At 37.6% G+C, this 24885-nt stretch overlaps 1 protein-coding gene across 3 annotated transcripts in view; it reads left to right on the top strand.

Annotated features, from left to right (window-relative positions):
- Positions 1 to 24885, top strand: part of SMARCAD1 (SNF2 related chromatin remodeling ATPase with DExD box 1) — a 76266-nt gene that overhangs the window by 3178 nt on the left and 48203 nt on the right. For all 3 annotated transcript variants that reach the window (XM_075998694.1, XM_075998695.1, XM_075998693.1), the window contains exons 3-4: positions 15788 to 15965; positions 22668 to 22839. In XM_075998694.1, the coding sequence (XP_075854809.1) occupies positions 15788 to 15965; positions 22668 to 22839 (350 nt within the window). The remainder of the gene's footprint in view (positions 1 to 15787; positions 15966 to 22667; positions 22840 to 24885) is intronic.

Raw genomic sequence — 24885 nt, 5'->3', positions numbered from 1 at the left:
TGTAAGCCACCATGCCCGGCCAACAACTGAAGTATTTAAGCACAAGAGTGACATCATTATGTTCATTCTTTCAATAGATATGTGATTTGCATAACATGCTGTAGTTAATATCTGAGCATCCAGGTATTTTAGTGCTTTTCCAGTGAATTCATCTGTTTCTTATGTGGTTAAACATGGCAGGGAAGGCCAAAGAAGTCTGAGGTGTAGACATGGGATTTTGAGTCCTTTAGAAGCCTCTGCTTCATTTTAGTTAAATGTGAGACATTAGACAAGTCAGTATCTGTGGTTCACAATTTATTCCTAATAGTAAAAGAACTTCGTATACTGGATTTCAGTGGAATGTTTTAGTTACTTATGAATATTGGTAATGTGAAATCTTTAATTGCCTTTTATGATCAGTAGATATTTTTCTGCTTTTTTCCCTAAGGATATTCTACTCCTCTTTATTGGGACATACATAAATTTCATACATAAGTTTCTCATAAACCGAGATTGCTTGGGAAATCACATGGTCAATCTTGATGACATTAGGCAATAAGAAAATTAAATTTGTTATAGGTATGGTGAGAATTTATCCTCATAGTGGAGCACTTTAAAAAACTTGTTATAAATGATATTGTGAATTTGGGGCTGGGCATGGTGGCTCACACCTGTAATCTTAGCACTCTGGGAGGCCAAGGCGGCTGGATCCTTTGAGCTCAAGAGTTCAAGACCAGCCTGAGCAAGAGCGAGACCCTGTCTCTACTAAAAATATAAAGAAATTAGCTGGACATCTGAAAAAATATAGAAGAAATTAGCTGGGCATGGTGGCACATGCCAGTAGTCCCAGCTACTTGAGAGGCTGAGGCAGAAGGATCACTTGAGCCCAGGGGTTTGAGGTTGCTGTGAGCTAGGCTGATGCCACGGCACTCTAGCCTGGGCAACAGAGTGAGAGTCTGTCTCAAAAAAAAAAATGATAGTGTGAATTTTGGAGAATCTTGTAAACTAAGACTGATAAGTGTAGACGTTACAGTATAGGTACTAGGCATCCATTAAAGACTTCATGGATAGAATAGCAAAATGATGGAAGAAAGTTATTTTATGAAACAGTTTAGTAGTAGTGACTACTGTTGATAGAGGGTAGGGTTTGAAGGGAAAGAAATCACTTAGGGGCTGGGCGTGTGCGGTGGCTTACACCTTTATCCTAGCACTTTGGGAGGCCGAGGCGGGCGGATTGCTTGAGGTCAGGAGTTAGAAACCAGCCTGAGCGAGATCCTGTCTCTACTAAAAATAGAAAGAAATTAATTGGCCAACTAAAAATATATTGAAAAAATTAGCCGAGCGTGGTGGCACATGCCTGTAGTCCCTGCCAGCTACTTGGGAGGCTGAGGCAGGAGGATCACTTGAGCCCAGGAGTTTGAGGTTGCTGTGAGCTAGGCTGACACCACGGTACTCTAGACAGGGCAACAGAGTGAGACTCTGTCTCAAAAAAAAAAAAAGAAAAGAAACCACTTAGGAAACTCTTAAAATCTATTGATGGCTGTGGAAATGGAGAAGGAGATTTGAGCTATTTCAGAGTAATGAACAGCAGAGTTTTATGACTAGACCCCTGGTAAGAATGAGATAAGATGAATGTTAAGATTTTTAGTGTAGGTAATTGAAAAAAAAAATGGTAGTGTTATGCATCAGAATAGATAGTAAATACCTATTATAAGGCATTGGGCAGGCCTTTAAGAATTCAGATAAGAATCACAGATCCTGTGGGCAATTGCTAAGGTAATTTAGCCTGGTCGGGGAAGGAAGGCGGGAGGGAAACTATTAAGTGTTGAACTGTGGAGAGGACAAGATGCTGAAGTTAGACTTAGGGTCAGGACTGGAGGTGGAGATTGGTGATATATCAGTAGACTGTGACTATTGACCTTTCTTCCTTTGTCATCATATGGCAACTTTTCATACTGCCATTGTGGGATAATGCTATATTAGTTTATTTACAGTAGAGTGTTAGGATTTAAGTCAGGCATCCTCAAACTATGGCCCACGGACCACATTCGGGTGTTTTTTTTTTTTTTTTTTTTTTGAGACAGCGTCTCGCTTTGTTGCCCTGGCTAGAGTGAGTACCGTGGCGTCAGCCTAGCTCACAGCAACCTCAAACTCCTGGGCTGAAGCGATCCTCCTGCCTCAACCTCCCGAGTAGCTGGGACTACAGGCATGCGCCACCACGCCTAGCTAATTTTTTCTATATATATTAGTTGGCCAATTAATTTCTTGCTATTTATAGTAGAGACGGGGTCTTGCTCTTGCTCAGGCTGGTTTCGAACTCCTGACCTTGAGCAATCCGCCCACCTCGGCCTCCCAGAGTGCTAGGATTACCCAGAGTGCTAGGATTACAGGCTTGAGCCACCGCGCCCGGCCACATTCAGGTGTTTTTGCCTGTTTGTTTTTTTACTTAAGATATGTGCAGTATGCATAGGAATTTGTTCATAGTTTTTTTAAACTGTAGTCCGGCCCTCCGACGATCTGAGGGCCAGTTAAATGGCCCCCTGTTTAAAAAGTTTGAGGATCCCTGACTAAGTCATTTTATAGGACAGAAATTGTAGTCAAAATTACCTCTAATCCACTGGGCGTGGTGGCTCACACCTGTAATCCTAGCACTCTGGGAGGCCGAGGCAGAGGCAGGAGGATCGTTTGAGCTCAGGAGTTTGAGACCAGCAAGAACAAGACCCCGTCTCTACTAAAAATATAAAGAAATTAGCTGGATGACTAAAAATATATAGAAAAAATTAGCTGGGCATGGTGGCGCATGCCTGTAGTCCCAGCTACTCGGGAGGCTGAGGCAGGAGGATCACTTGAGCCCAGGAGTTTGAGGTTTCTGTGAGCTAGGCTGACACCATGGCAGCTAGACTCTGTCTCAAAAAAATCACCTGTAATCACTCTTTTCCAGCTAATCCTGATATTTTACCTAATCTGAGTTAAGACTTCATTTTCTACCACTCTGGTTCCGTTACTGTGCCATAGTCACTTTGTTTCTTGAATATGCCAAGCAAGGTTCCATATTTGCTTCTTCCTATTTGCTCTTCCTTTTGCCTGGAAGACTCTTCATGTTTATATTTGCATATGACTCAGTTCCTTCATTCCTTTTCTTTTTTTTTTTTTTCCTCCCTTCATTTCCTTCTTTTTTTTTATTAAAATAATTTTATTCTAAATTTTTTTTTCTTCTTTCTGGAAGCATTAGAGGCAACAGGTACCTCCCTTCATTTCTTTAGATCTTAGTGAAATACCACCTTTTGCAGAAGGCCTTCCTTGATCACTCTGAAATATCAACCCACCATGCTCTGTCCTACCCAAGCTTTACACTATACTTTTCTTCATAATATTTATCACTGTCTGACATTACATTGTATATTTGTATCACCATTTGAGAGCAGAGACCTTATCTATCTCACCTGTTCATCTCCATTGCTCAGAACAAAGACTGGCATATGTAGTAGGCCTTCAATAAGGTCTTCGATAAAGGTGTTAAAGTAAGAATTATTGCATGATGAGTAGGTGATGTTAATACTTCTTACGTATTTTTAAATATCCCTCCTCCTCTTTATGATCTTGAAACAGTCGCCTTAGCCATCAGGTATTCTTTAGCCATGGATACTTGACTCTCCTTTTGGTTCAGGACAGGATCCATAATGCTCAAACCACCATTTGAATTTAAAGGCAGACACTTAACTTGTGCCCCCTGACTTATTTTACTCTCATAGTGCCCAAAGTTATCAATTATTGTTATTTGCCCCTTATTTCTCGTTTTCTTTGGCTTTGGGGAGCACAGTGAATTGGGGGAGATTAAAATAATGGCAGGTGAGTGAGAGGAGAGAGCCTGCTATATTCTATGCATGAAGAATAAAAATATGAGTGAAGCATGATCCTCAAAGAGCACCAGGAGAAAATGACATGTAAATATATAGTTAAAATATCATGATGTGATAAACCATATAACGGGGCAGAATATTAAGCAAAGTAGGATCACAATGTGTGATTCACAGATCACTATCTGTTCTTCCTTGAGAGGATCACAGAAAGTCACAGATGACCTTTGGAATGGACTCTAAACAATGGAATCATTTTTTATCGAGGGAACAAATGCATACTGCCTTGAAAAGTCTGACACATATTGTGGAGGATGGGAGGATTAGGTATGGAAGAAGAGGTTTTGGACAGTATGGATGAAGCTGAAAAGATAGAAATGTATACTGCTGGGTTGTGCGTGGTCTTTATATCCAGGCTATGCCAGGGTGGATGGATCTTATTTCGTACGCTGGAGCATTTCAGTTATGGATAACCCATTCATGAAGCTATTGTATTAATTGAAGCCTCAATGAAGGGAAATGACAGCAGGGATGACAGAGGAGGCAGTTTGGGGGAGTTTTATGAGACGTGTATTTGATAATATCAGTATTTGATGATCAGTTGAATGTAGAGGATTTAAAGAGAACTCATGTTCCTTGCTTGGACAGGTGGGTGATTGCCATCATCAACTGAACTAAGAGGTTGACTTAGGAGACAGATGCTAAAACATGTTGAGTTCGCATTACTTGACGTATTTCAGCAGCAAGGTAGTAAATGGTTGAACATTAGAGTTTGGAGTTCAGAGGGTGATCTAAAGCTTAGAAATGAACCTAAGAGTCATCACTGTGGTAATTAACAAAAAACATCTCCTAAGCAGGGCGTCCAGTAAGAAGCATCATCATTTGATGATTTACAAAGGCAGGGAAACCAATGAAACATACACAGGATGACTAGAATAGCCACAGAAAATGATAGTCCCCCAGAAGCCCAAGAACAAAGAGTTTCCAGTTTGTATATAGAGATCAGTAGCAAATGCTGTAGAGAAGTCCGGTTGGATGGAGACTAATCAGGGACCACATTCTTTCAAATTAAAAAGTTACTGTTAACCTTTAACAGACAGCTTCAGTAGAATGGTGATGAGATGGAGACTACCCTTTCAAGAAGGGGAAGAGAGAAACCTGATGGGGAAGCAGTGTCAAGAAAAGATGTTTCAGGATTGTTGAAAATTGAGGACATTTGTTAGCTAAGGGGATGAAGTTAGTGGAGAGGGTAAGACGGAAGGGTGGGAGGTATCTGAGGAGAGGCATCAAGGGATGAGAAGTGAAGCACAGTTGGATTGTTTAGTGTGGCAAAGGAATAGAGACACATTTTACCTGGGGGAAAAATTGGAGGAGATAAAAATAGATGGGCTTATAGATTATTTTGAAGTTGGAATGGAGGAAAGCATAAGTGTATGCTTGATGAATTTATTGTCTTGGTGTAACAGGTTCAGTCCTCTGAACTGGTTGCCACTTCAAGGTGGTTGTCATGTTGAAAGTAACAGTTGGCTGGGCGCGGTGGCTCATGCCTGTAATCCTAGCACTCTGGAAGGCTGAGGCGGGAGGATTGCTACAGGTCAGGAGTTCGAGACCAGCCTGAGCAAGAGCGAGTCCCCGTCTCTACTATAAATAGAAAGAAATTAATTGGCCAACTAATATATAGAGAAAAAAATTAGCCAGGCATGGTGGTACATGCCTGTAGTCCCAGCTACTTGGGAGACTGAGGCAGCAGGATTGCTTGAGCCCAGGAGTTTGAGGTTGCTGTGAGCTAGGCTGACACCAAGGCACTCACTCAAGCCTGGGCAACAAAGCAAGACTCTGTCTCAAAAAAAAAAAAAAAGAAAGAAAGAAAGAAAAGAAAGTAACAGTTGCTAATAAGTGAGAGGCATTTAAAAAACTATACTAGTTATCAAAAAGATTTCCTGAGAGCATTGCTCTGCCACATAAAGATTGTATGATCTTGGATAAGACAGCAAGTTTTTGGACTTTTCACTCCTTTGCCAGGCTTAACCTAGAAGTTAACTGCAGTCCTTGCCAGCGTTAAAAGTGGATATGATCCTTTGAATAACAGAGCCAAATGTATCATTTTAACTTCACAATTCTGTAACCATTGGGCAATACTCCTTTGTAGGTATGTATGGCCAAGTATGAGCCATCACTATCTCCGGAGATAGTCATTTTGATTGCTTACTATGTATGTTAGTTGAAAAGCAGAACGTGTGAAAAGGGTTAGTGCTCAATTGTTCTGAATAGAAAGTTCAGTAAGTACTTATATTTATGTCAAAATCTTAAGTGCATTTTAAATGTACATTTTTGGTCTGTTTTTCTTTGTTTTTTTAACTTTCCTTGCTTTGCTATTGTTTTCTTCATAACAAAAGGTTATATAAAAAGTTAAGTGATACAGCATTGTGTAATACAGAGTCTTTGATCCTTATATATATATATATAAAAGACACTCTGAAGTCATTTAAAAAATTGAGGTATAGTACATTTTATATGGACTGACAATTAAGTATAAAAAATTTACTTTATGCTCTCTCCTCTGTCTCTCAAAAAAACCTACTTTTTAATTAACAGCAATTTGCATTGCAACATATATGTAATCTAAGGCTATTTTTGTTCAAGAATCAAAAACCTGAACTATGTACACAGAGAAAAAATAGGTGAAACAATAAACACCAAAACTAAACAAGGATCAAAGACTCTGTATTACACAATGCTGTATCACTTAACTTTTTATATAACCTTTTGTTATGAAGAAAACAATAGCAAAGCAAGGAAAGTTAAAAAGACAAAGAAAAACAGACCAAAAATGTACATTTAAAATGCAAAAGTGGATATGATCCTTTGAATAACAGAGCCAAATGTATCATTTTAACTTCACAATTCTGTAACCATTGGGCAATACTCCTTTGTAGGTATGTGTGGCCAAGTATGAGCCATCACTATCTCCGGAGATAGTCATTTTGATTGCTTACTATGTATGTTAGTTGAAAAGCAGAACGTGTGAAAAGGGTTAGTGCTGAATTGTTCTGAATAGAAACATAGCAAGACCCCATCTCTACAAAAAATTTAAAAAAATTAGCTGGTGCATGCCTGCAGTCCCCCCTACTTGGGAGGCTGAGACAGGAGGATCACCCCAGCCCAAGAGTTAGAGGTTATAGTGAGCTTAATCACGTCACTGCATTTGAACCTGGGCAACAGAGCAAGACCCTTTCTTAATTTGAAAAAGTAAAAAAAGAAAGAAAGAAAGAAAAGAAAACTGAGCTGTAGCAAGCTGTAGCCTGGTGTAAACTAGTAAAATTTTTGTTTAAAATATTATTTATATTCTCTTCAATCTGACAATTCCATATGCAGGCATTTTCCCATAGATTCTACTTATATAAAAATATCTACACAAAAGGATGGTCACTACAGTATTCTTTTGATATCAAGAGAAAAAAAAGACTGAAGAAAAAACTCAAAATTACTAACATAGCTTCAATAGGAAGCATATGGAACTTGGGTAAGTTGGTCTCAAACTCCTGGGCTCAAGCAGTCCTCCCACTTGGGCCTCCCAGGTACTGGGATTACAGGTGTAAGCCACCATGCCCAGCTATTTTCTGTGTTTTTGATAATAGCCAACCTAATCAGCATGAGTTGGTATCTCATTGTGGGTTTTGTGTTGATTTTCAACTTTGAATTCCATCTGAAACTTACTTTGTTATAAGGACTAAAGAAAGGGTGATAGAGTTCTCTCCTGTGTTCATTATTTACCAGTTACTAGTCAGTTGTCCTAGAATCATTTATTGAAAAATCCTTTTTCTTACATTAAGGTATTGTCAGTACAGTCTAAATTCTCATGTATATTTGCATCTTTGAGGCCATTAGTCTTTAATCTTAATTTATCAGATTATTTAAATTCTTATAGTGTTGTGATATATATATATATAATGTAGTGTAGATGTTGATGTATTTTTGATGTTGTTTTTTCTTCCTCTTTGACCTGAAAGTTGTTTGGAAGTGGTTTTTATGGATTTTTTTTCTCTTTTCAAAAATTTCCAAGTGGCACAAATTTTGGTTACATGTTTTTATTAACATTTACTTCTAATGTCATTGTTTTGTGACCAGAGAATGTAGTCTGTGTATTTATTCTTTGGGGAATTTACTGAGATTTTCTGTGTGGCCTAATATATAACTAATTTCAATAAAGGTTCCAAGGATGCTTGAAAAGAATACATAATCTAAGTATAGATTTGATTATATGCCAAATAATAGACGAGTTCTATTATTTATATCATAATTTTTCAAATTCTAGATCATAAGCATTTGTTGTGTCATAAAATCAATTTCTTGGGTCCTGAGTAAATATAAATATAATTTTTAATGGAGTAGAATAAATAGAAAATTATCAAAGTGTATCACTTTTAATAGGAGCTTCTGAAATTTTTGTTTGTTATACCTATTTAACTGTCATAATCTAAAATATGTCTCTTATAATAGATCCTAGTCAAAAACATTTGAAAAACACTGTTCTGCATATTACTTATTTCTGATTTTTGCTCTTTTTTTGAGATCTTAGAGAAGAGAATTAAAGTCTCATATTTGTCTCTGTTGACTCTTTGCTTTATATACCCTGCAGTATTTGTGCATTTTATATTTTTGTGCAGTTATATTTTTATTATAAATTCTGTTATTAAAAAGTGCCTCTCAAAAGTTTAATGCCTTTGCCTTATCTCATATTAATAGCATGATTTTCTTTACATATTTTAAATTTATTTTTACTCTTTCTTTTGGCTTAAATCTGAAATTTTTCTTCCTTCTCATTTCATCTTAGAATGCTATGTTGGAAACTACTCTTGGATCTTGTATTTAGTGTAATCTTTGTCTTTTCTAGAGCTTTCATCAGAGAGGCTGATTTATATTTTATAAGATGCTAAAAGTATTTCCCTATCTACTGTGACATTGAAATTAAGACTATACAGAGTTTACATAATCTATCATTTTGGTAATAACCCTTTCTAAAAAACAAATATATGATGTGTTTTAGTTGGTATTCAAAGGAACTGCCTTGAAAATCAGTTACCATGTTAGAGGATTAAACTATATAGAGCAATACATGATTCAAATATTAAAATGACAGGTGTTTGTAAGTCTGCATGACAGCTATAAAGGTTTATGTGTTTTTATTCTCCTTTCAGAGACTGTCTTTATTTGTGGATTATCAAATTGATTTAAATTATTTCTGTGTGACTTTATAATCTCCCACTAGTGATTTTTTGTGTGTGAGTGAATCTTGATCTTGGACTACTTGAAAAGGTGAAATCATTGGTGAGGTTGAATGCTTATTTTGTTGCATGGTAGACCTAGATCTGAGAATGAGGAAAGGGTACTAGATAAACCTGGGATATGTCTTCTCTTGTGCATAGCACTAATGGGAAATTTCATTTGGGGTTATTCCCTGGAGCCTTGGGAGTCTTCTTGCATATGCTAATGATGTACATTCCTGTTACCTTTGATAGTGAGAAAATGCCTACCTTTAAAACAAGATAGCTTTTCTGATTGTTTTCATGTGGAAAGACAGGTTGTTTTCCCTGTTGTTCGTCATTTATCATTTTGTTTATTCTTCTCTCAAGGTACAAATTATGCTTATAACATGGTTTGTGTAGGCAGCTACTTGGTTACTATTAGTTTCTTTAGGTCAAGTTGAACTGCAACTTGCCTTTTTTTTCTTTGATAACTCCTACATCCTGGAACCATGCCTTAAACACAGAAAACATTCAGCGTATGTCAGAATTGAATAGTAGCAGATATCTTTTCTTCATAATTTTTTTACTGTTTTTTCCTCCATTTTTCTTTTTCTTTTTTGCTTCTTGTCATCTTTACGATAGTGCTAAAAGTATACTTTGGGTCAAAAAGCATCATTGCAATAGGAATCTCATTTTAGCCATGGGCTCCTAGCTATTCTACTGTTGCTTGCTTTTAAATATGACCCTAATAGACAAATCTCTAACTATTCAGCACTATTCTAATTCAAGGTGACTATCTTGAAAGGTTGATATTTTATAAATACGCTTTTACTGTATCCATCAGTTTTTAGTGTGGTCTTTGAACCTTTGGAGAGTCTCTAAGACCACCTCAGGGTATCCACAAGGTCAAAACTATTGCCATAATAATATTAGGACATTACTTGCCTTTTCACTGTATTGATATTCACACTGATGGTACAAAAACAGTGATAGGTACAATTGCTGGTGCCTTGGCTTGAATCAAAGCCAAGGCTTCAAGCTATTCTAGTAGTCACTGTATTCTTAAAATTTTGTAAATTCCAGTTTCACTTAAAGAGTCCTTGATGAAACAATAAAAATTATTAATTTTGTTAAAACTCAACTTTTTAATATTTTATGAAACAAAATGTAAAGTGCCCTTTATTGACATATCATACTACAGCAGTCATGAAAAGGGAAAGCATTTCAGCAATTGCTTTGAGTTAAGTGGTCATTTTTTCACAGAATATGATTTTGCTTGAAAGAATGACTGAACTGCCAAGCTATGGTTATACAGACTTAGGAATTTGGCAGGCATTTCTCAAAATGAACAAAGTGGTATCAAAGAAAACACACACTATTTATTGCCAGTGATAAAAGTCCAGTTTTCAAAGGAAAGTTTGAATTTTTGAAAAACCAGTGTCCATGACTGAGTTTGACAGCTTCTCAATACTAAGACATTCCTGATGAGATCAGTGATGATATTAACAAATGTAATATTTTGATACAATATCATGAAATATATCAACATTTGGAAGATAGTCATTACTCAGTGAACCAGTATTTTCCAAATGACCAAAGCACAGTGTTACAAAATAATGCATGGGTTAAAGGTCCATTAAAAGGCAAAATAGACCAGGGGGCTTTAATGTAACAGAATACAAAATGTTTTTTCATATCATTTTAGATTGTACATTGGAACTAACCTAAAAAATTACCACCTGTCTAGTTTGGGTTTAGTATCAAAGAAAAACATCCATTGTAATCTCAAAAGTCTATAAAAATACTACTCTCTTCTCCAACTACAGAACTATGTGAAGTATGATTTTTTTCAGAAATCTAAAAATGAAGACAGTATACTGCAACAGATTAAATGTAGAAACAAATATGAGAACCTGTCTTCTATTAAACCAGAGATTTTCACAAATGTAAAACAATGCCACTCATCTCAGTAAATTATTTGGAAGGGGGAGTATATATAGTCATGAAGGTATTTTGGGGGAGCCAGAGATCACTTACAACCCCTCTTTAGCTCTTACTGTGGACTTTCCAGCTGGCTCTAGAAAACAAATTCACATCAGGCAGATGAACAAGAGAAAAACATACAGACTTTATTAGTTTTTTAGGTACATGGGGATCTTCACAAGAGACTGAAGTCCAAAAACGTGGCCAAAGCAAGACGTCTTCATGCTTTTTAGACAGAGAATGATAAAGTTGAGAAGAAATGACGGGACAAAGGGGATCTGGCCTTGGGCAGTAAATTCCTAGGGGAATCACTAAGAGATATTTTGAAGAGTATAAAACTGGTGGAAGGAATGGGTTACTTTGGTCAGCATATTTATTCAGGTCCACTGCAGCCCCCAATTCCCTGTCTCTAATGATAAGGGCTGTTTTCTCTCCCAGTTATGGGGAGGGTACTACTTCCAGAGGAATCTTTATGGCTTGCTGCCTGCAGGAAGATACAAGTCATACAGCCTTTTCTGAAATTGGAATTTCTCCAGTGTTTTTAACTCGAAATAATCACCAATTTGGCATATTTTGGGATGGCATGTCATTCCTTCCTTCAGTATATTTATGTTAATATGTAAGAGTTGGACTTTTTAATACTTAAATATTTTCTCAGTTTTTATTTAATGTTTAATATGGTGAGTATTATAGATATAACTAACATAAGCAGAAGTTCTTAGGGGCCCTCAATTTCAAGAGTACAAAGGGGCCCTGAGTTTGAAAATTGTTGTGTCATCATTTTTCTTTACCCCCCCCCTATATTATACTGACCATTTCTTCTGTTAATCACTTGCTAATCAAGCTGTGAGAATGCCACTTGGTGTTCAGTATAGTATATATTTTTTCAATTTATATATTTTGGTGGTATATATTACATATCTGGTAAAAGCTCTTTGTTTTTTTTTTTACATCATTTGAACTTATTTTATTGATATTCAATTAGCGAATAAAATTTTATTGTTGACTTTTTTTTTTTGAGACAGAGTTCACTCTGTTGCCCTGGCTAGAGTGCCGTGGCGTCAGCCTAGCTCACAGCAACCTCAAATTCATGGGCTCAAGCAATCCTCCTGCTTCAACCTCCCAAGTAGCTGGGACTACAGGCATGCACCACCATGCCTGGCTAATTTTTTCTACATTTTTAGTTGGCCAATTAACTTCTGTTTTTAGTAGAGACAGGGTCTTGCTCTTGCTCAGGCTGGTCTTGAACTCCTGACCTTGAGCAATCCTCCCACCTAGGCCTCCCAGAGTGCTAGGATTACAGGCGTGAGCCACCGCGCCCTGCCTGGTAAAAGCTCTTAAGTAATTGAGTACATGATGGAGAGTAAGCCTGATTTTCTTTTTCCTTTATTCCTTTTCCGTGCTGTTAACTAACTATTAACAGCAGTTAATAGTTAGCAGTTAATATTAAGGGTTAATTTGCAAAATTGGTAGGTCTTCACTATATATTTTGTGCTACAATCTCTATAAAATAATGGGAGAAGCCAGGTGCAGTGGCTCATGCCTGTAATCCTGGCAATTTGGGAGGTCTCAAATGGTGGGAGGACCATTTGAGGCCAGGAATCAAAGACCAGCCTGGGCAGCATAGTGAAACCCATCCCTACAAAAAATAAATTAGCCTGCTGTGGTGGCAGGTGCCTGTAGTCCTAGCTGCTGAGGTGGCTGAGGCGAGAGGACTGCTTGAACCCAGGAGTTTGAGGCTGCAGTGAGCTATGATGGTGCCACTGCACTGCAGCCTGGGTAGCAGAGCGAGACCCCGTCTCAAAAAACAATAATAATGATAAAGGAGAAAATCAAGAAAAGGCAAATGTGGAGTCACATTCAGAAATTTTAATTCTCTTAATCCTCGCTAATAAAATGTTTAAATCCCCAACACTTAGGCATTTAAATGCCTAGTTTTAAAAAAGATTATCCTTTATTTTGAATAAAGAGACTTTTTAAAGAAAACTGGATTATTCAAGTGAGGGGGGGGTTCCATAGCCTCCCTAAAATGTCAGAAAGCATGGTATTACCATTAAAGTGTTCAACTGATATTCATTAGCTTAGGTCCACTTTTTGATATAGTAAAGATCTGAATTTTTAGTTTTATGTGTGATTTGTGGTATATCAGGAATACTTTGTAAAAATCAGAGTCCAAAGTACCTTTATACATATTTTATAGAAGTTTGAACTATAATTTTATTAGTTTACATAACTATTAGAATTAGTAGGTGTGTTCATATTTATGGCAGTTAACATAGTTGTGATTTATTACAGCACAGTTCTTCTCCCAGCCTGCACTCAACATTTATAAAATTTTTCTTTTGGAAAACATGTGATTTCAGTATTGTTACTAGGACTGAATCTTAGGGGGAAAAATGTTTTTGTTTCGAGACAGAGTCTCACTCTGTCACCTGAGCTAGAGTGCTGTGGTGTCAGCCTAGCTCACGGGCAACCTCAAATTCCTGGGCTCAGTTGATCCTCCTACCTCAGCCCTCATCTCCTGAGTAGCTGGGACTACAGGTGTGCACCACTACACAGGCTAATTCTTTTTTCTAGTTTTAGTAGAGGCTAGGTCAGGGGTCCTCAAACTTTTTAAACAGGGGGCCAGTTCACTGTCCCTCAGACCGTTGGAGAGTGCGCACTGTGGGCTCGGGACAAGTCGGCTGCTAAGCAGGACAGGCAGTGGTGGTAAAAACACCCGGAGGGCCAGATAAATGTGCTAAGCGTCCAGCATGTGGCCCACGGGCTGTAGTTTGAGGATGCCTGGGCTAGGTCTTGCTCTTGCTAAGGCTGGTCTCAAACTCCTGAGTTCAAGCAGTCCTTCCTCATCAACCTCTCAGGGTGCTAGGATTACAGGCCTGAGCCACCATGCCTGGCCAATGTTTGTGCTTTGATGCTCTCCAGAGCAAATAGTAGGTCGAGTGCCCCTTAGTTGAAATGCTTGGAACCAGAGGGTTTCTGATTTTGGATTTCGGAGTACTTGCATATACATAATGAGATATCTTGAGGATAGGACCCAAGTCTTAACACAAAATCCATTTATATTTCATATTTACCTTATACACATAGCCTGAAGGTAATTTTATACAATATTTTCAACAATTTTGTGCATGAAACAAAATTTGACTGCGTTTTTTTACCAGATGAGGACAGATACGGAATTTTATACTTGCGGTGTCATGTTGGCACTCAAAAGGTTTCAGATTTTGTAGCATCTCAAATTACAGATTAAGGATGTTCAGCCTGTATTGACACATGACTCATGAGCTTCAATAATGATTGTTATAATTTTGGGACAATTATTGGGGGAGGCTAAGAGTTTCAGAGTGTAAAAGTTTAAACTTTTGGGCTTGGATTTCAGATCTGCTACTTTCTCCTATATGATTTTGTTGCCTTTTCTCTTTTAACCTTAGTTTATCAGTGAAATGTGATACAATATTATGTGTCTCTCAAGGTTATTGTGAGGGTTAAATATTTATTATACTTGAGGAGTGGATAATGACCTCGAAAAGAATGGCGGCCATATTTTTTACCTTTGAACTAAAGATTCATCTGGTCATTGCTTTTTAAAATTAATTCACTAGACTGACTTTTGCTTTAATATGACTTCCTTAGATCTGATGTCTTCCTAAAACATATGAGGGGAAATGGTAGTTTTATTGGGAGAAGGGAGAAAAATTTTAGAACTCACCCTTTGGAGAGAAGAAATCTTATAATACTTTACTGACCTGTTTTGCACAGACAGATGATACTGTTTTAAGTTTCTACGACTGCCATAACAAAATACCACATACTGGCTGATGTAAGCAACAATTCTGGAGGCTAGAAGGCCAACATCAAGCATTTTTGGTCTCTTAAAAGCCTTTCTCCTTGGCTTGTAAGGTGACTTCTTTCCTGCCTTGTCCTGGCATAGCCTTTCCTCCTATTGTATCCCTAGTGTCTCTCTTTTTTTGTAAGGACACCAGTCATTTTGGACTAAGAGCCCACCCTATAGGCCTCCTTTTAACTTAATCACTCTGAAAGCCCCATCACTAAATAGTATCATTAGAATAGGGCCCACTCATATGACCTCATTTAACCTTAATCACCTCTTTAGAGGTCTGTCTCCAAATACATTTTGAGATATTGGTGGTTGGGACTTTAAGACACGAATAATGGGGAGGGGACACCGTTGAGCCCATGCACCAACAGTTGTGCAAGAGCTAATGTTTATGGGATGCTGGGTGTGTGTCAGTTACTGAACTAAATGCTTTATATATGTCATCTGATTTTATATGTATATTAGTTCTTGATTATTAGCATCTTTGTTTTACAGACAAGGAGACTAAGGTTTAGAGAGATTAAGTAACAAGACTGAGATATAAGATTGGAATCTTTTGGGCTCTGGTATCCATGCTCTTAGACAAGAATGGAATCCTGGGAGTTAAAAGCACAAGGAAAAGGATTAGCACATAAAACACAAACCTATGTTTATTTTGCAGTTTTAACCAAGGTATTGCTAGTATGTAAGCTATGAAACAAAATCATTTACTGCCAGCCCTGGTTGACTGTTACTTTTTTTCTTTCAAGAATGGTAGAACTTTTGGGTTTTAGATTGGAAACAATGAGTAAAGTTTGAAATTTTTAGCACGATTGTGAGTTTCAAAAACAATTGATTTTCAGCTTGCTGAACATGTCTTTCCCCTTTTTATTCTTTTGCAGAAGATTCTAGTGTTCCAGAAACTCCAGATAATGAAAGAAAAGCAAGTATACCATATTTCAAGAATCAAAGAGGAATACAGTATATTGATTTGTCTTCTGATAGTGAAGATGTTGTTTCCCCAAATTGCTCCAGTACAGTTCAAGAGAAAAAATTTAACAAGGATACAGTGATTATACTGTAAGCCACTTAATTAGATTTATTATATTTGCATGTATGATAGATTTTTCCAGAAAAAAATTTGATTAATTTGAAATATTTTGGTGACTTCCCTATTTCCCTTTTTTTTCACTTTCTTGACCACATCTTGAGTATTTTCCCCTAATTTATAGACATGGAAAGGGGTACAGTGTGTGAGCATGTTTATATATATGTGCGTATTTTCAGGGTAGTGATTTTCAGTAAAAGGGAGAAACATATGTTAGTGAGAGCAAATATTTAAATTTTTTAACCCTCCATAGATAGGGGAAATTATTTTAACTAGTACTTTTGATCATGTGTAACTGCTTTATTATTTGTTCTTCAGTCTATGAATCAGATCTTTTTTTTTTTTTTTCTGAGACAGAGTCTCACTCTATTGCCCAGGCTAGAGTGAGTACTGTGGCATCAGCCTAGCTCACAGCAACCTCAAACTCCTGGGCTCATGTGATCCTCCTGCCTCAGCCTCCCAATTAGCTGGGACTGCAGGCATGCGCCACCATGCCCAGCTAATTTTTTCTATATATTTTTAGTTGGCCAATTAATTTCTTTCTGTTTTTAGTGGAGACAGGGTCGTGCTGGCTGGTATTGAACCATTGACTGGCTCTTGCTCAGGCTGGTATTGAACAACTGACCTTGAGCCATCCTCTCGCCTCAGCCTCTCAGAGTGCTAGGATTACCGGTGTGAGCCACCGCGCCCAGCCTAATCAGATCATTTTGGCATATTTATTGGGCATTTTCAATGAGCCAGACACTGTTTTATGATTAGGAATATAGCAATGAACAAAGCAGCCCCAACTTCCCTCACAGAGCCTACATTCTAGTAAGGTAGAAAGATAATAAACTAAAACATGTAGCATGTCAAAGGATAAGTATTATGGGCAAAAGGAAAGGGAGATCATGAGTTTGTGGGTAGGGCATGGTTTCCATAGAGCAAGGTCAGAAAAGGGAAGGGGGTAAGAAAGTAAACTTTGTAGATGTGAGAATCCTTTCAGAAAGAGTCGCCTATTGTTAATATTTCCCCACATTTGCTTTATCCTCTTCCTAAATAATAATAATAATTACATGTACCCATAATAATTACAAATTCAAAAGTAATAATAATTACAATTAATCACTGGACCCTTTGCCTCCAATATTTTCACATTTATCTCCTAAGAATAAGAATATTTATTCATGGCTAGGCGTGGTAGCTCACACCACTCTGGGAGGCCAAGGCAGGAAGATTGCTTGAGGTCAGGAGTTTGAGACCAGCCTGAGCCAAGAGCGAGACCCCATCTCTACCAAAAATTAAAAAAATGTTACCTGGCGTGGTGGCACATGCCTGTAGTCCCAGCTACTCAGGAGGCTGAGGCAGGAGGATCGCTTGAGCCGAGGAATTTGAGGTTGCTGTGAGCTAGGCTGATGCCATGGCACTCTAGCCCGGGCAGTAGAGTGAGACTCTGTCTCAAAAAAAAAAAAGAAGTGTAGTAGTTTGTGAATAGGAATATGCTCTAGAATTTAAATCAAGGTACTAATTCCTTCACCAAGAATGTCTTGAAATGAATGAAAAAAAATCAGCTGAACTAAGTAACATGTTTAGTACTGTTTTACATTCTGGTGCAAGTACCTTATGTTGTTATGAACTGATAAACAGTTGAAGGACTAGCAGTCTTTGGACCATATTTTGAGTAGTTGAATGATTTTTTTACAATAATTTTCCCAGGATTGTACATTGGATTTAGTTTGTTGTATCTCTTTAAACTCATTTAATCTGCAGCTATTTCCCAGCCTTTATTTATTTATTTATAAATATATATAAAAATATATGAATATATAAAGAGATGGGGTCTTGCTGTGCCCACATTGGTCTTAGACTCCTGGGCTCAAGTAATGCTCCCACCTCAGCATTCCAAGTAATTCACATTTCTCAGCTGTTTTTTTGTTTGTTTGTTTCTCATGATACTGACGTTTGAAGATGCCCTTCTAGTAGAGGGATGTGGAGGATGGGAGAAGGGTTAGAAAGGGACAGATGGAGGGAAAATGTGTGGGTTTTTTTAAATTTATTTATTTATCATGGAGTCTTTTTTTTTTTTTTTGAGACAGATTCTTACTCTGCTGCCCGGACTAGAGTGCTGTGGCATCAGCCTAGCTCACAGCAACCTCAAACTCTTGGGCTCAAGCGATCCTTCTGCCTCAGCCTCCTGAGTAGCTGGGACTACAGGCATGCGCCACCATGCCCGGCTCATTTTTTCTACATTTTTAGTTGGCCAATTAATATCTTTCTGTTTTTAGTAGAGATGAGGTCTCGCTCTTGCTCAGGCTGGTTTCGAACTCCTGGCCTTGAGCAATCCTCCCGCCTCGGCCTCTCAGAGTGCTAGGATTACAGGCATGAGCCACCGCGCCCGGCCTATCATGGAGTCTTGATTAGTTAAAAAAGAAAAAAAAATTATTTATTTATAATGATATTGTTAAATCTATCACTACAGGGCTTTTCCTTGTCTCTCATTCTGTATTTTCTGATAGTAAGAACCCTAGCTTCCACCAATATCAATATATTTATGCTAATTTGCTCAGTCATCAAGTATGCATAAAATAGTTTTATTTTTTTAGTTTTAAATTTTTCATTAGAGATAGGGTCTCACTCTGTTGCCCCAGGTAGAGTACAATAATGTAATCACAGCTCACTGCAGCCTCAAACTCCTGGGCTTAGGCGATCCTCCTGCCTCAGCCTCCCAAAGTGCTGGATTTACAGATGTGAGCCACCATGCCCAGCCATAAAATAGTTTTGGAATTGCTATACGCATACCACTTGACCAATAAGCCCACTAAGTAGAGTTCAAGATTTGTTTATAAGGTTTTTTTTTGTCTTTAGATTGAGGGTATATACCAGTATTGTTAATTAATTTAAATTTTTGTTTGTGTTATTCATTTGAAATATAGCTTGATCCATTTCTGTGTACATTCCTTTTGGAGTTTTTCCCTTGTCCCTTTAAAAATATATTTTACTTTCAAATATTTAAAATATTAACAAGGTTCCAAAAATCAAAACTCTTCAAAGGATGTACTCAGAAAAATATCACTCCCTTACTCCGTTTCCTATCCCATCTCCATTCAAATTCTACCAGAACTAACCAGTTTGTTTAGTTTCTTAATAACACTTTTTTTCATGTATCTTTTTTCTTCTTGTTTCTTACACAAAGGATAGCACACTATGTGTCTCTATGTGTGTATTCCTTTGTTCTTTGTTTTATTCACTTAACAGTATATATATCCTGGGAATCATATCAGTTCCTAGAAATGCTTATTCTTCATAGTACTACATTGTGTGCATGTTCTATAGTTTTATTCATTCAGTCCTTATGTATGGGCATTTTGCTTATCAGGGTTTCTTAACCTTAACATTATTTTTGACATTTGGGGGCCAGTAGTCCTTTGTACAGGGGCTATCCTGTACATTGCAGGATGATTAGTTTAGCATCATCTCTGGCCTCTACCCCCTACATGCTAGTAGCATCTACCTAGTCAAGACAATCAAAATTGTCTCCAGATATTGACAAATGGCCTCTGGTGGCAAAATTACCCCCATTTTGAGAATCATGGGTGCAGATATTAGTTAGAAAGTGTGGCAGTAGATGAAATCTCCCAGGAAGCATTTATAAACAAGAAGGAACTGAAGGTAAGATCCTAGGTCACTCTAGTAATTCAAGAAGGTGAACTTGCTGGGTGCGATGGCTCACGCCTGTAATCCTAGCACTCTGGAAGGCCGAGGCGGGAGGATTGCTCAAGGCCAGGAGTTCGAAACCAGCCTGAGCAAGAGTGAGACCTCATCTCTACTATAAATAGAAAGAAATTAATTGGCCAACTAATATATATATGTAGAAAAAAAAATAGCTGGGCATGGTGGTGCATTCCTGTAGTCCCAGCTACTTGGGAGGCTGAGGCAGAAGGATTGCTTGAGCCCAGGAGTTTGAGGTTGCTGTGAGCTAGGCTGATGCCATGGCACTCACTCTAGCCTGGGCAACAAAGTGAGACTCTGTTTCAAAAAAAAAAAAAAAGAAGAAGATGAACAAAGGAAGAGGAGCCTGTTTAAGTGATTAAGAAGGACAGGCTGAGAGGTAAAAGGAAAATCAGCAGTAATGTTGCAGAACCCATGGAGTGAAGATAGGGTAGATTTCAAGGGTAGATTTGTCAACAATCTATGAGACCATAGAGGAAAACTTAGATTAGCAATGAAAAGTTTTTATTACATTCAGCAGTTTAAAGGACATTATTGTCCTTATTGAGAGCAGTTTCACTGAGTGATGGTGTAAAAGATGTAGAAACAGTGTTTGAGAGAACTACATAGGAAATGAAGTTGAGAATCAATCTAACAAAATTTGTGAAATAGAGGAGAATTTGCTTTGTCTTGTTGCTGTGTCCACAATACCTGAACCTCCTGGCACACATTGAATTAATTCATGAGTGTAGGCCGGGCGCGGTGGCTCACGCCTGTCATCCTAGCACTCTGGGAGGCCGAGGCGGGAGGATTGCTTGAGGCCAGGAGTTCGAAACCAGCCTGAGCAAGAGTGAGACCTCATCTCTACTATAAATAGGAATTACTAGAGTGACAGGGTCTCGCAAGAGACCTACTAAAAACAGAAAGAAACTAATTGGCCAACTAAAAATAAATAAAATTCATGAGTGTAACCTTGAATACATTGTTGGCTTGGAAGGAAGAGCTTATGGAAAGAGAAAAAAAAATTCAGGAGATAGTAGATAGTTAAAGCAGAGTCCTGTAGAAGTAGAAAGGGCTAGAGTCCCTTAGCACTGAGAGGAGGAATTTGTCTTTTTATCCTTTTTTTTTTTTTTTTTGGAGACAGGTTTCATTCTGTAGCCCAGGTTAGATTACAGTGGGGTGATCATAGCTCACTGCAACCTCAAACTTCTGGACTCAAGTGATCGTCTCATCTCAGCCTCCTGAGTAGCTGGGACTACAGGCATGCACTCCCATGCCCAGCTAATTTTTAATTTTTTTTTTTTTTGTAGATGGGGTCTTGCTTTGTTGCCCAGGTTGGTCTTGAACTCCTAGACTCAAGCAGTCCTCCTGCCTGGACCTTCCAAAGTGATGGGATCACAGGCCTGAGCCACTGCACCTGGCTTACTTTTTTTTTTTTTTTAAGAGTTTAACTTATTAAAGAGATCAAGTTTTTTCTTAGAGAAAATAGATTTTTCCATTTCTTCGTGATGTTATTTTTTCCTCTATTGTTTGTATTTCCTGTAAACTGGGAATTAAATCCAAGCCATGATACGGTATGTGGTAAGTATGAATATTTTTTATGTCAAGAGGCACATGAATTTGTCGTGTTGTGAATCATCATGAGGCTGATCACCAGGGAAAGGTCGTGGCAGCCAAAAGAGTGAAAATCTTTGAAAATTGTTATCTAGGGCAGGAATTGTGAAAGGATTCCAAACCAAATGCTTTCATTTTCTTGAGGGAAAAACGTCCTTCAAAGAAGGACTAAAGGACTTCGAACTAAGAGGCAAAGTCAAATAGGGAACAGGGAACGTATAGTGAGACAGAATGGGAATTCCGAATTGAGTACATCAGTAATGAGAAGTCTGGATATAATAATAAAGGAGACACATGTAATTGTCTTCAAATATTTGTAGGAAAGGCATAGTGATAATGAAGGAGATTTATTGACCTTGTTGCTTTAGAGCAGTTTCTCAGAACAAAGTTCAAGAAGTCAATCTCAAAGCTTTTTAAAATACCTTTTTTCCTGGTCCTTGACAATTTGCTTTTAAATGTTCTAAGTGAATCTTAGGCATCACCAATGCCCTAAAGGATACAATAGAACTAACATGAATAGAGAAATTACTAAAATGAATATTCTGGATATGTGTCTAAGAGAGCTGTCCAAAAATAGAAGCTGCATAGCAAAGTCTTTGTAACTTGTATTCATTTGTTATTCTAGTGCTGATTTCTAGGATGCCTACTATGTGAGAAACCAAAATTTCAGAATGAGATTTTTGTGCTAGGAGTTTAAATGGGCAAAATTAGACTCCAAATGTCTTGTTATATAGGATAAACATACAAAAGGAAATAGAACAGGAATAAAGTTGGCTGTTGGAGTACAAACCCTCATATGAAGTAAATGTTCCCTTCTCTACTGCCATACTGACCTGACCATACTTGAACTTAGGTGGAATAGATGCTCCCTGTTTTGTGAGGAAATGTTTTGTTTCTGGCAGATTCTTATATTGAATTGAGACCATTTCGATTTTAACACTTAGATCCTGATCACCTGGGTAGGCCACAAAACTTCTTTTATCTTTGTGTTAGTGTAATTTCTCAGGAGTAGCATGACGTCACCTGATATGCAGAGCATTGGCAAAAGAAGATTAGGAAAGAGAAAGTGGGCATGCCGTAAATAGGTGTGTATCTTAACAAAATAAATGCCAGGTAGTTCCCTTTGTTGTTTTCCATCCCCGCCCGGATCTGAGATTTTTAAAAAAATATGCTGACTTTGGTAATATAGATTTATATACATAACTACACTGAAATTTAAAAAGTTCTTTTACTCTTTGGCAAGTACAGATTGCATTTACTGTTGAAAGGACTTTAGATGTGCTTATGTCTTATGTATACTTATATAGACAATATAAGGAAATTGTACCAGCAATACACTGAAAGTGTTTTTTCCTCTCTGAAAATATTTTTAGTTCTGAGCTATCTGAAGATGAAGAATCCGAAGGCCTTCCAACCGTGCCACATAGAAATAATGATGATATTTCAGAATTGGAAGACCTTTCAGAATTGGAAGATCTTAAAGATGCTAAACTTCAGACTTTGAAGGAACTTTTTCCGCAAAGAAGTGACAATGATTTACTTAAGGTTATATCCTTTTATAGTAATTGATTGTTGTAGCTATACTGATGATAAAATCTCCCCTCTGTCAAGTGATATAATTAGTGGTGGATAGTCATTTTTCTAAAATTACCCTATATTTGGGGATTATTATTTTAGGTAATAATAAAGGTAAATACCAGAAATTTACTTGTTGAGAGTCTTAACTCATTAATAGGTGAGATGATTTACCTGTAAATAATAATTTAAGGCCAAGGTGGGTGGATTGCTCTAGGTGAGGAGTTCGAAACCAACTCTGAGCAAGACCGAGACCCCGTCTCTACTATAAATAGAAAGAAATTAATTGGCCTACTAATATATTAAATTAGTATAAAATTAGCTGGGCATGGTGGCGCATGCCTGTAGTCCCAGCTACTCGGGAGGCTGAGGCAGGAGGATTGCTTGAGCCCTGGAAATTGAGGTTGCTGTGAGCTAAGCTGACGCCATGGCACTCACTCTAGCCTGGGCAACAAAGTGAGACTCTGTCTTAAAAAATAAAAATAATAATAATAATAATTTAAGCCTTAATGGTTTGTATAGATTGTGAGTTGTTTGGTGCTTGAGTGGTTCTAAAATGGGGAACCTCCCCATAGTCTGGAGACCACCTCCCTCACTCCCCACCTCTACCCCCATGACAAGGGTTACTATTGTCATTTAATGCCCTGGAACCAGTGATGCTAAACACCCTGCAGTACTCAGGACAGCCCTGCATAACAAAAGACTGTCCTGCTAATGGCATCCTTACTGAGAAGTATTTATAGTAAGTACAGAAAGAAACAAAATAAGTAGCTGTAGTTGGACTGTAAAATTTTATCTGTGATGAGTATGTCTTGTAAGAACAAATAAAAATCGAGCATTCAAAGAAGTTTTATGTAGAGAATAAATCTCTGAGGATTAGTGAACAGTTTATCCCTAGTTCTGCCACTTACTGCCACTTATTAGTTGAGTAAACCATTTAATTGCAGGTGCTTAGTTTTTTCATCTTTGTATCACCACCACCACCAGTTCTTCCCACAACTTTGAGACTAAGTAGCTACCGTATCTGTGGGCTAGGCAGGTAACTTTGAAGTGGTGGACACTGGCATGTTATAGAGTACATGATCTTTCTAGAAGGAGTAGCTGCTATCTAGCACCAGCAGGATATGGCCATACGAGCTATCAATAATAGCCTATTGTTACTAGATATTTAGATTTTTTTCAAGTAGTCAAATCTGCTGGATTTTTATTTAAGGTTGGCCACCAATTTTTACAACTTTATTGAATTTATATGCCATAGAGATAGCCCATTCAGTGTAGAATTTAGTAATAGTATATTTACAAAGTGTGCAGCCCTCACCATAATCTAATTTTAGAACGTTTTTAGTCATCCCTTATACCCATTAGCAGTCATTCCCCAATTTCTTCCCTCTCTTCCCCAGCCTTAGCCAACTGCTAATCTCTTTTTAGTCTGATCTTTATAGATTTGTCTGTTCTGGGCATTTCATATGAATGGGATCATATGTGATATTTTGTGACTCGCTTTTTTTACTTAATGGAAGATTGTGAGGTTTATCTCTGTTGTAGCATGTAATTTGTTCCTTTTAGTGCTAACTAATTTAAAGAAAGATTAAAAGCCAAAATATTCTTCAAGCAAAGTAAAACATCTGTGAACCATAGGTGGTCCTGTGCCTGCTGGACTCTAAGTATAGATTAAATTAGTTCTCTTATTCTATGTTATTTTTAACAGAATCCACTAGATTTTTCCCCCAAATCATTTTGATACTTTCTTATTATTAGCTAAATGAAACCTTAGTGATATCTTGAGTCTGCGTTTTCCCTGACAGCACTGTTACCTGCCTGCTGATTTGATTTTTTTTTTTTTCTAGAAACAAAATAAATGTAGCCACTTTTAGCTGCGGGAGATGTTTTGGAAAGTAGTGGTAAGGAAAGAGCTTCCAATAGAGTAAACATGATAGAGTATTAAAATATTCACATTAAGGAACAAACATCAGTTTAAAAATATTTTAGCTTGATTGCCAAATTTTCATGAAGTTC

Source organism: Microcebus murinus, chromosome 29 (assembly GCF_040939455.1).
Source record: "Microcebus murinus isolate Inina chromosome 29, M.murinus_Inina_mat1.0, whole genome shotgun sequence".
Lineage (NCBI taxonomy): Eukaryota > Metazoa > Chordata > Mammalia > Primates > Cheirogaleidae > Microcebus > Microcebus murinus.
This window is presented reverse-complemented; position numbering and strand designations above follow the sequence as displayed.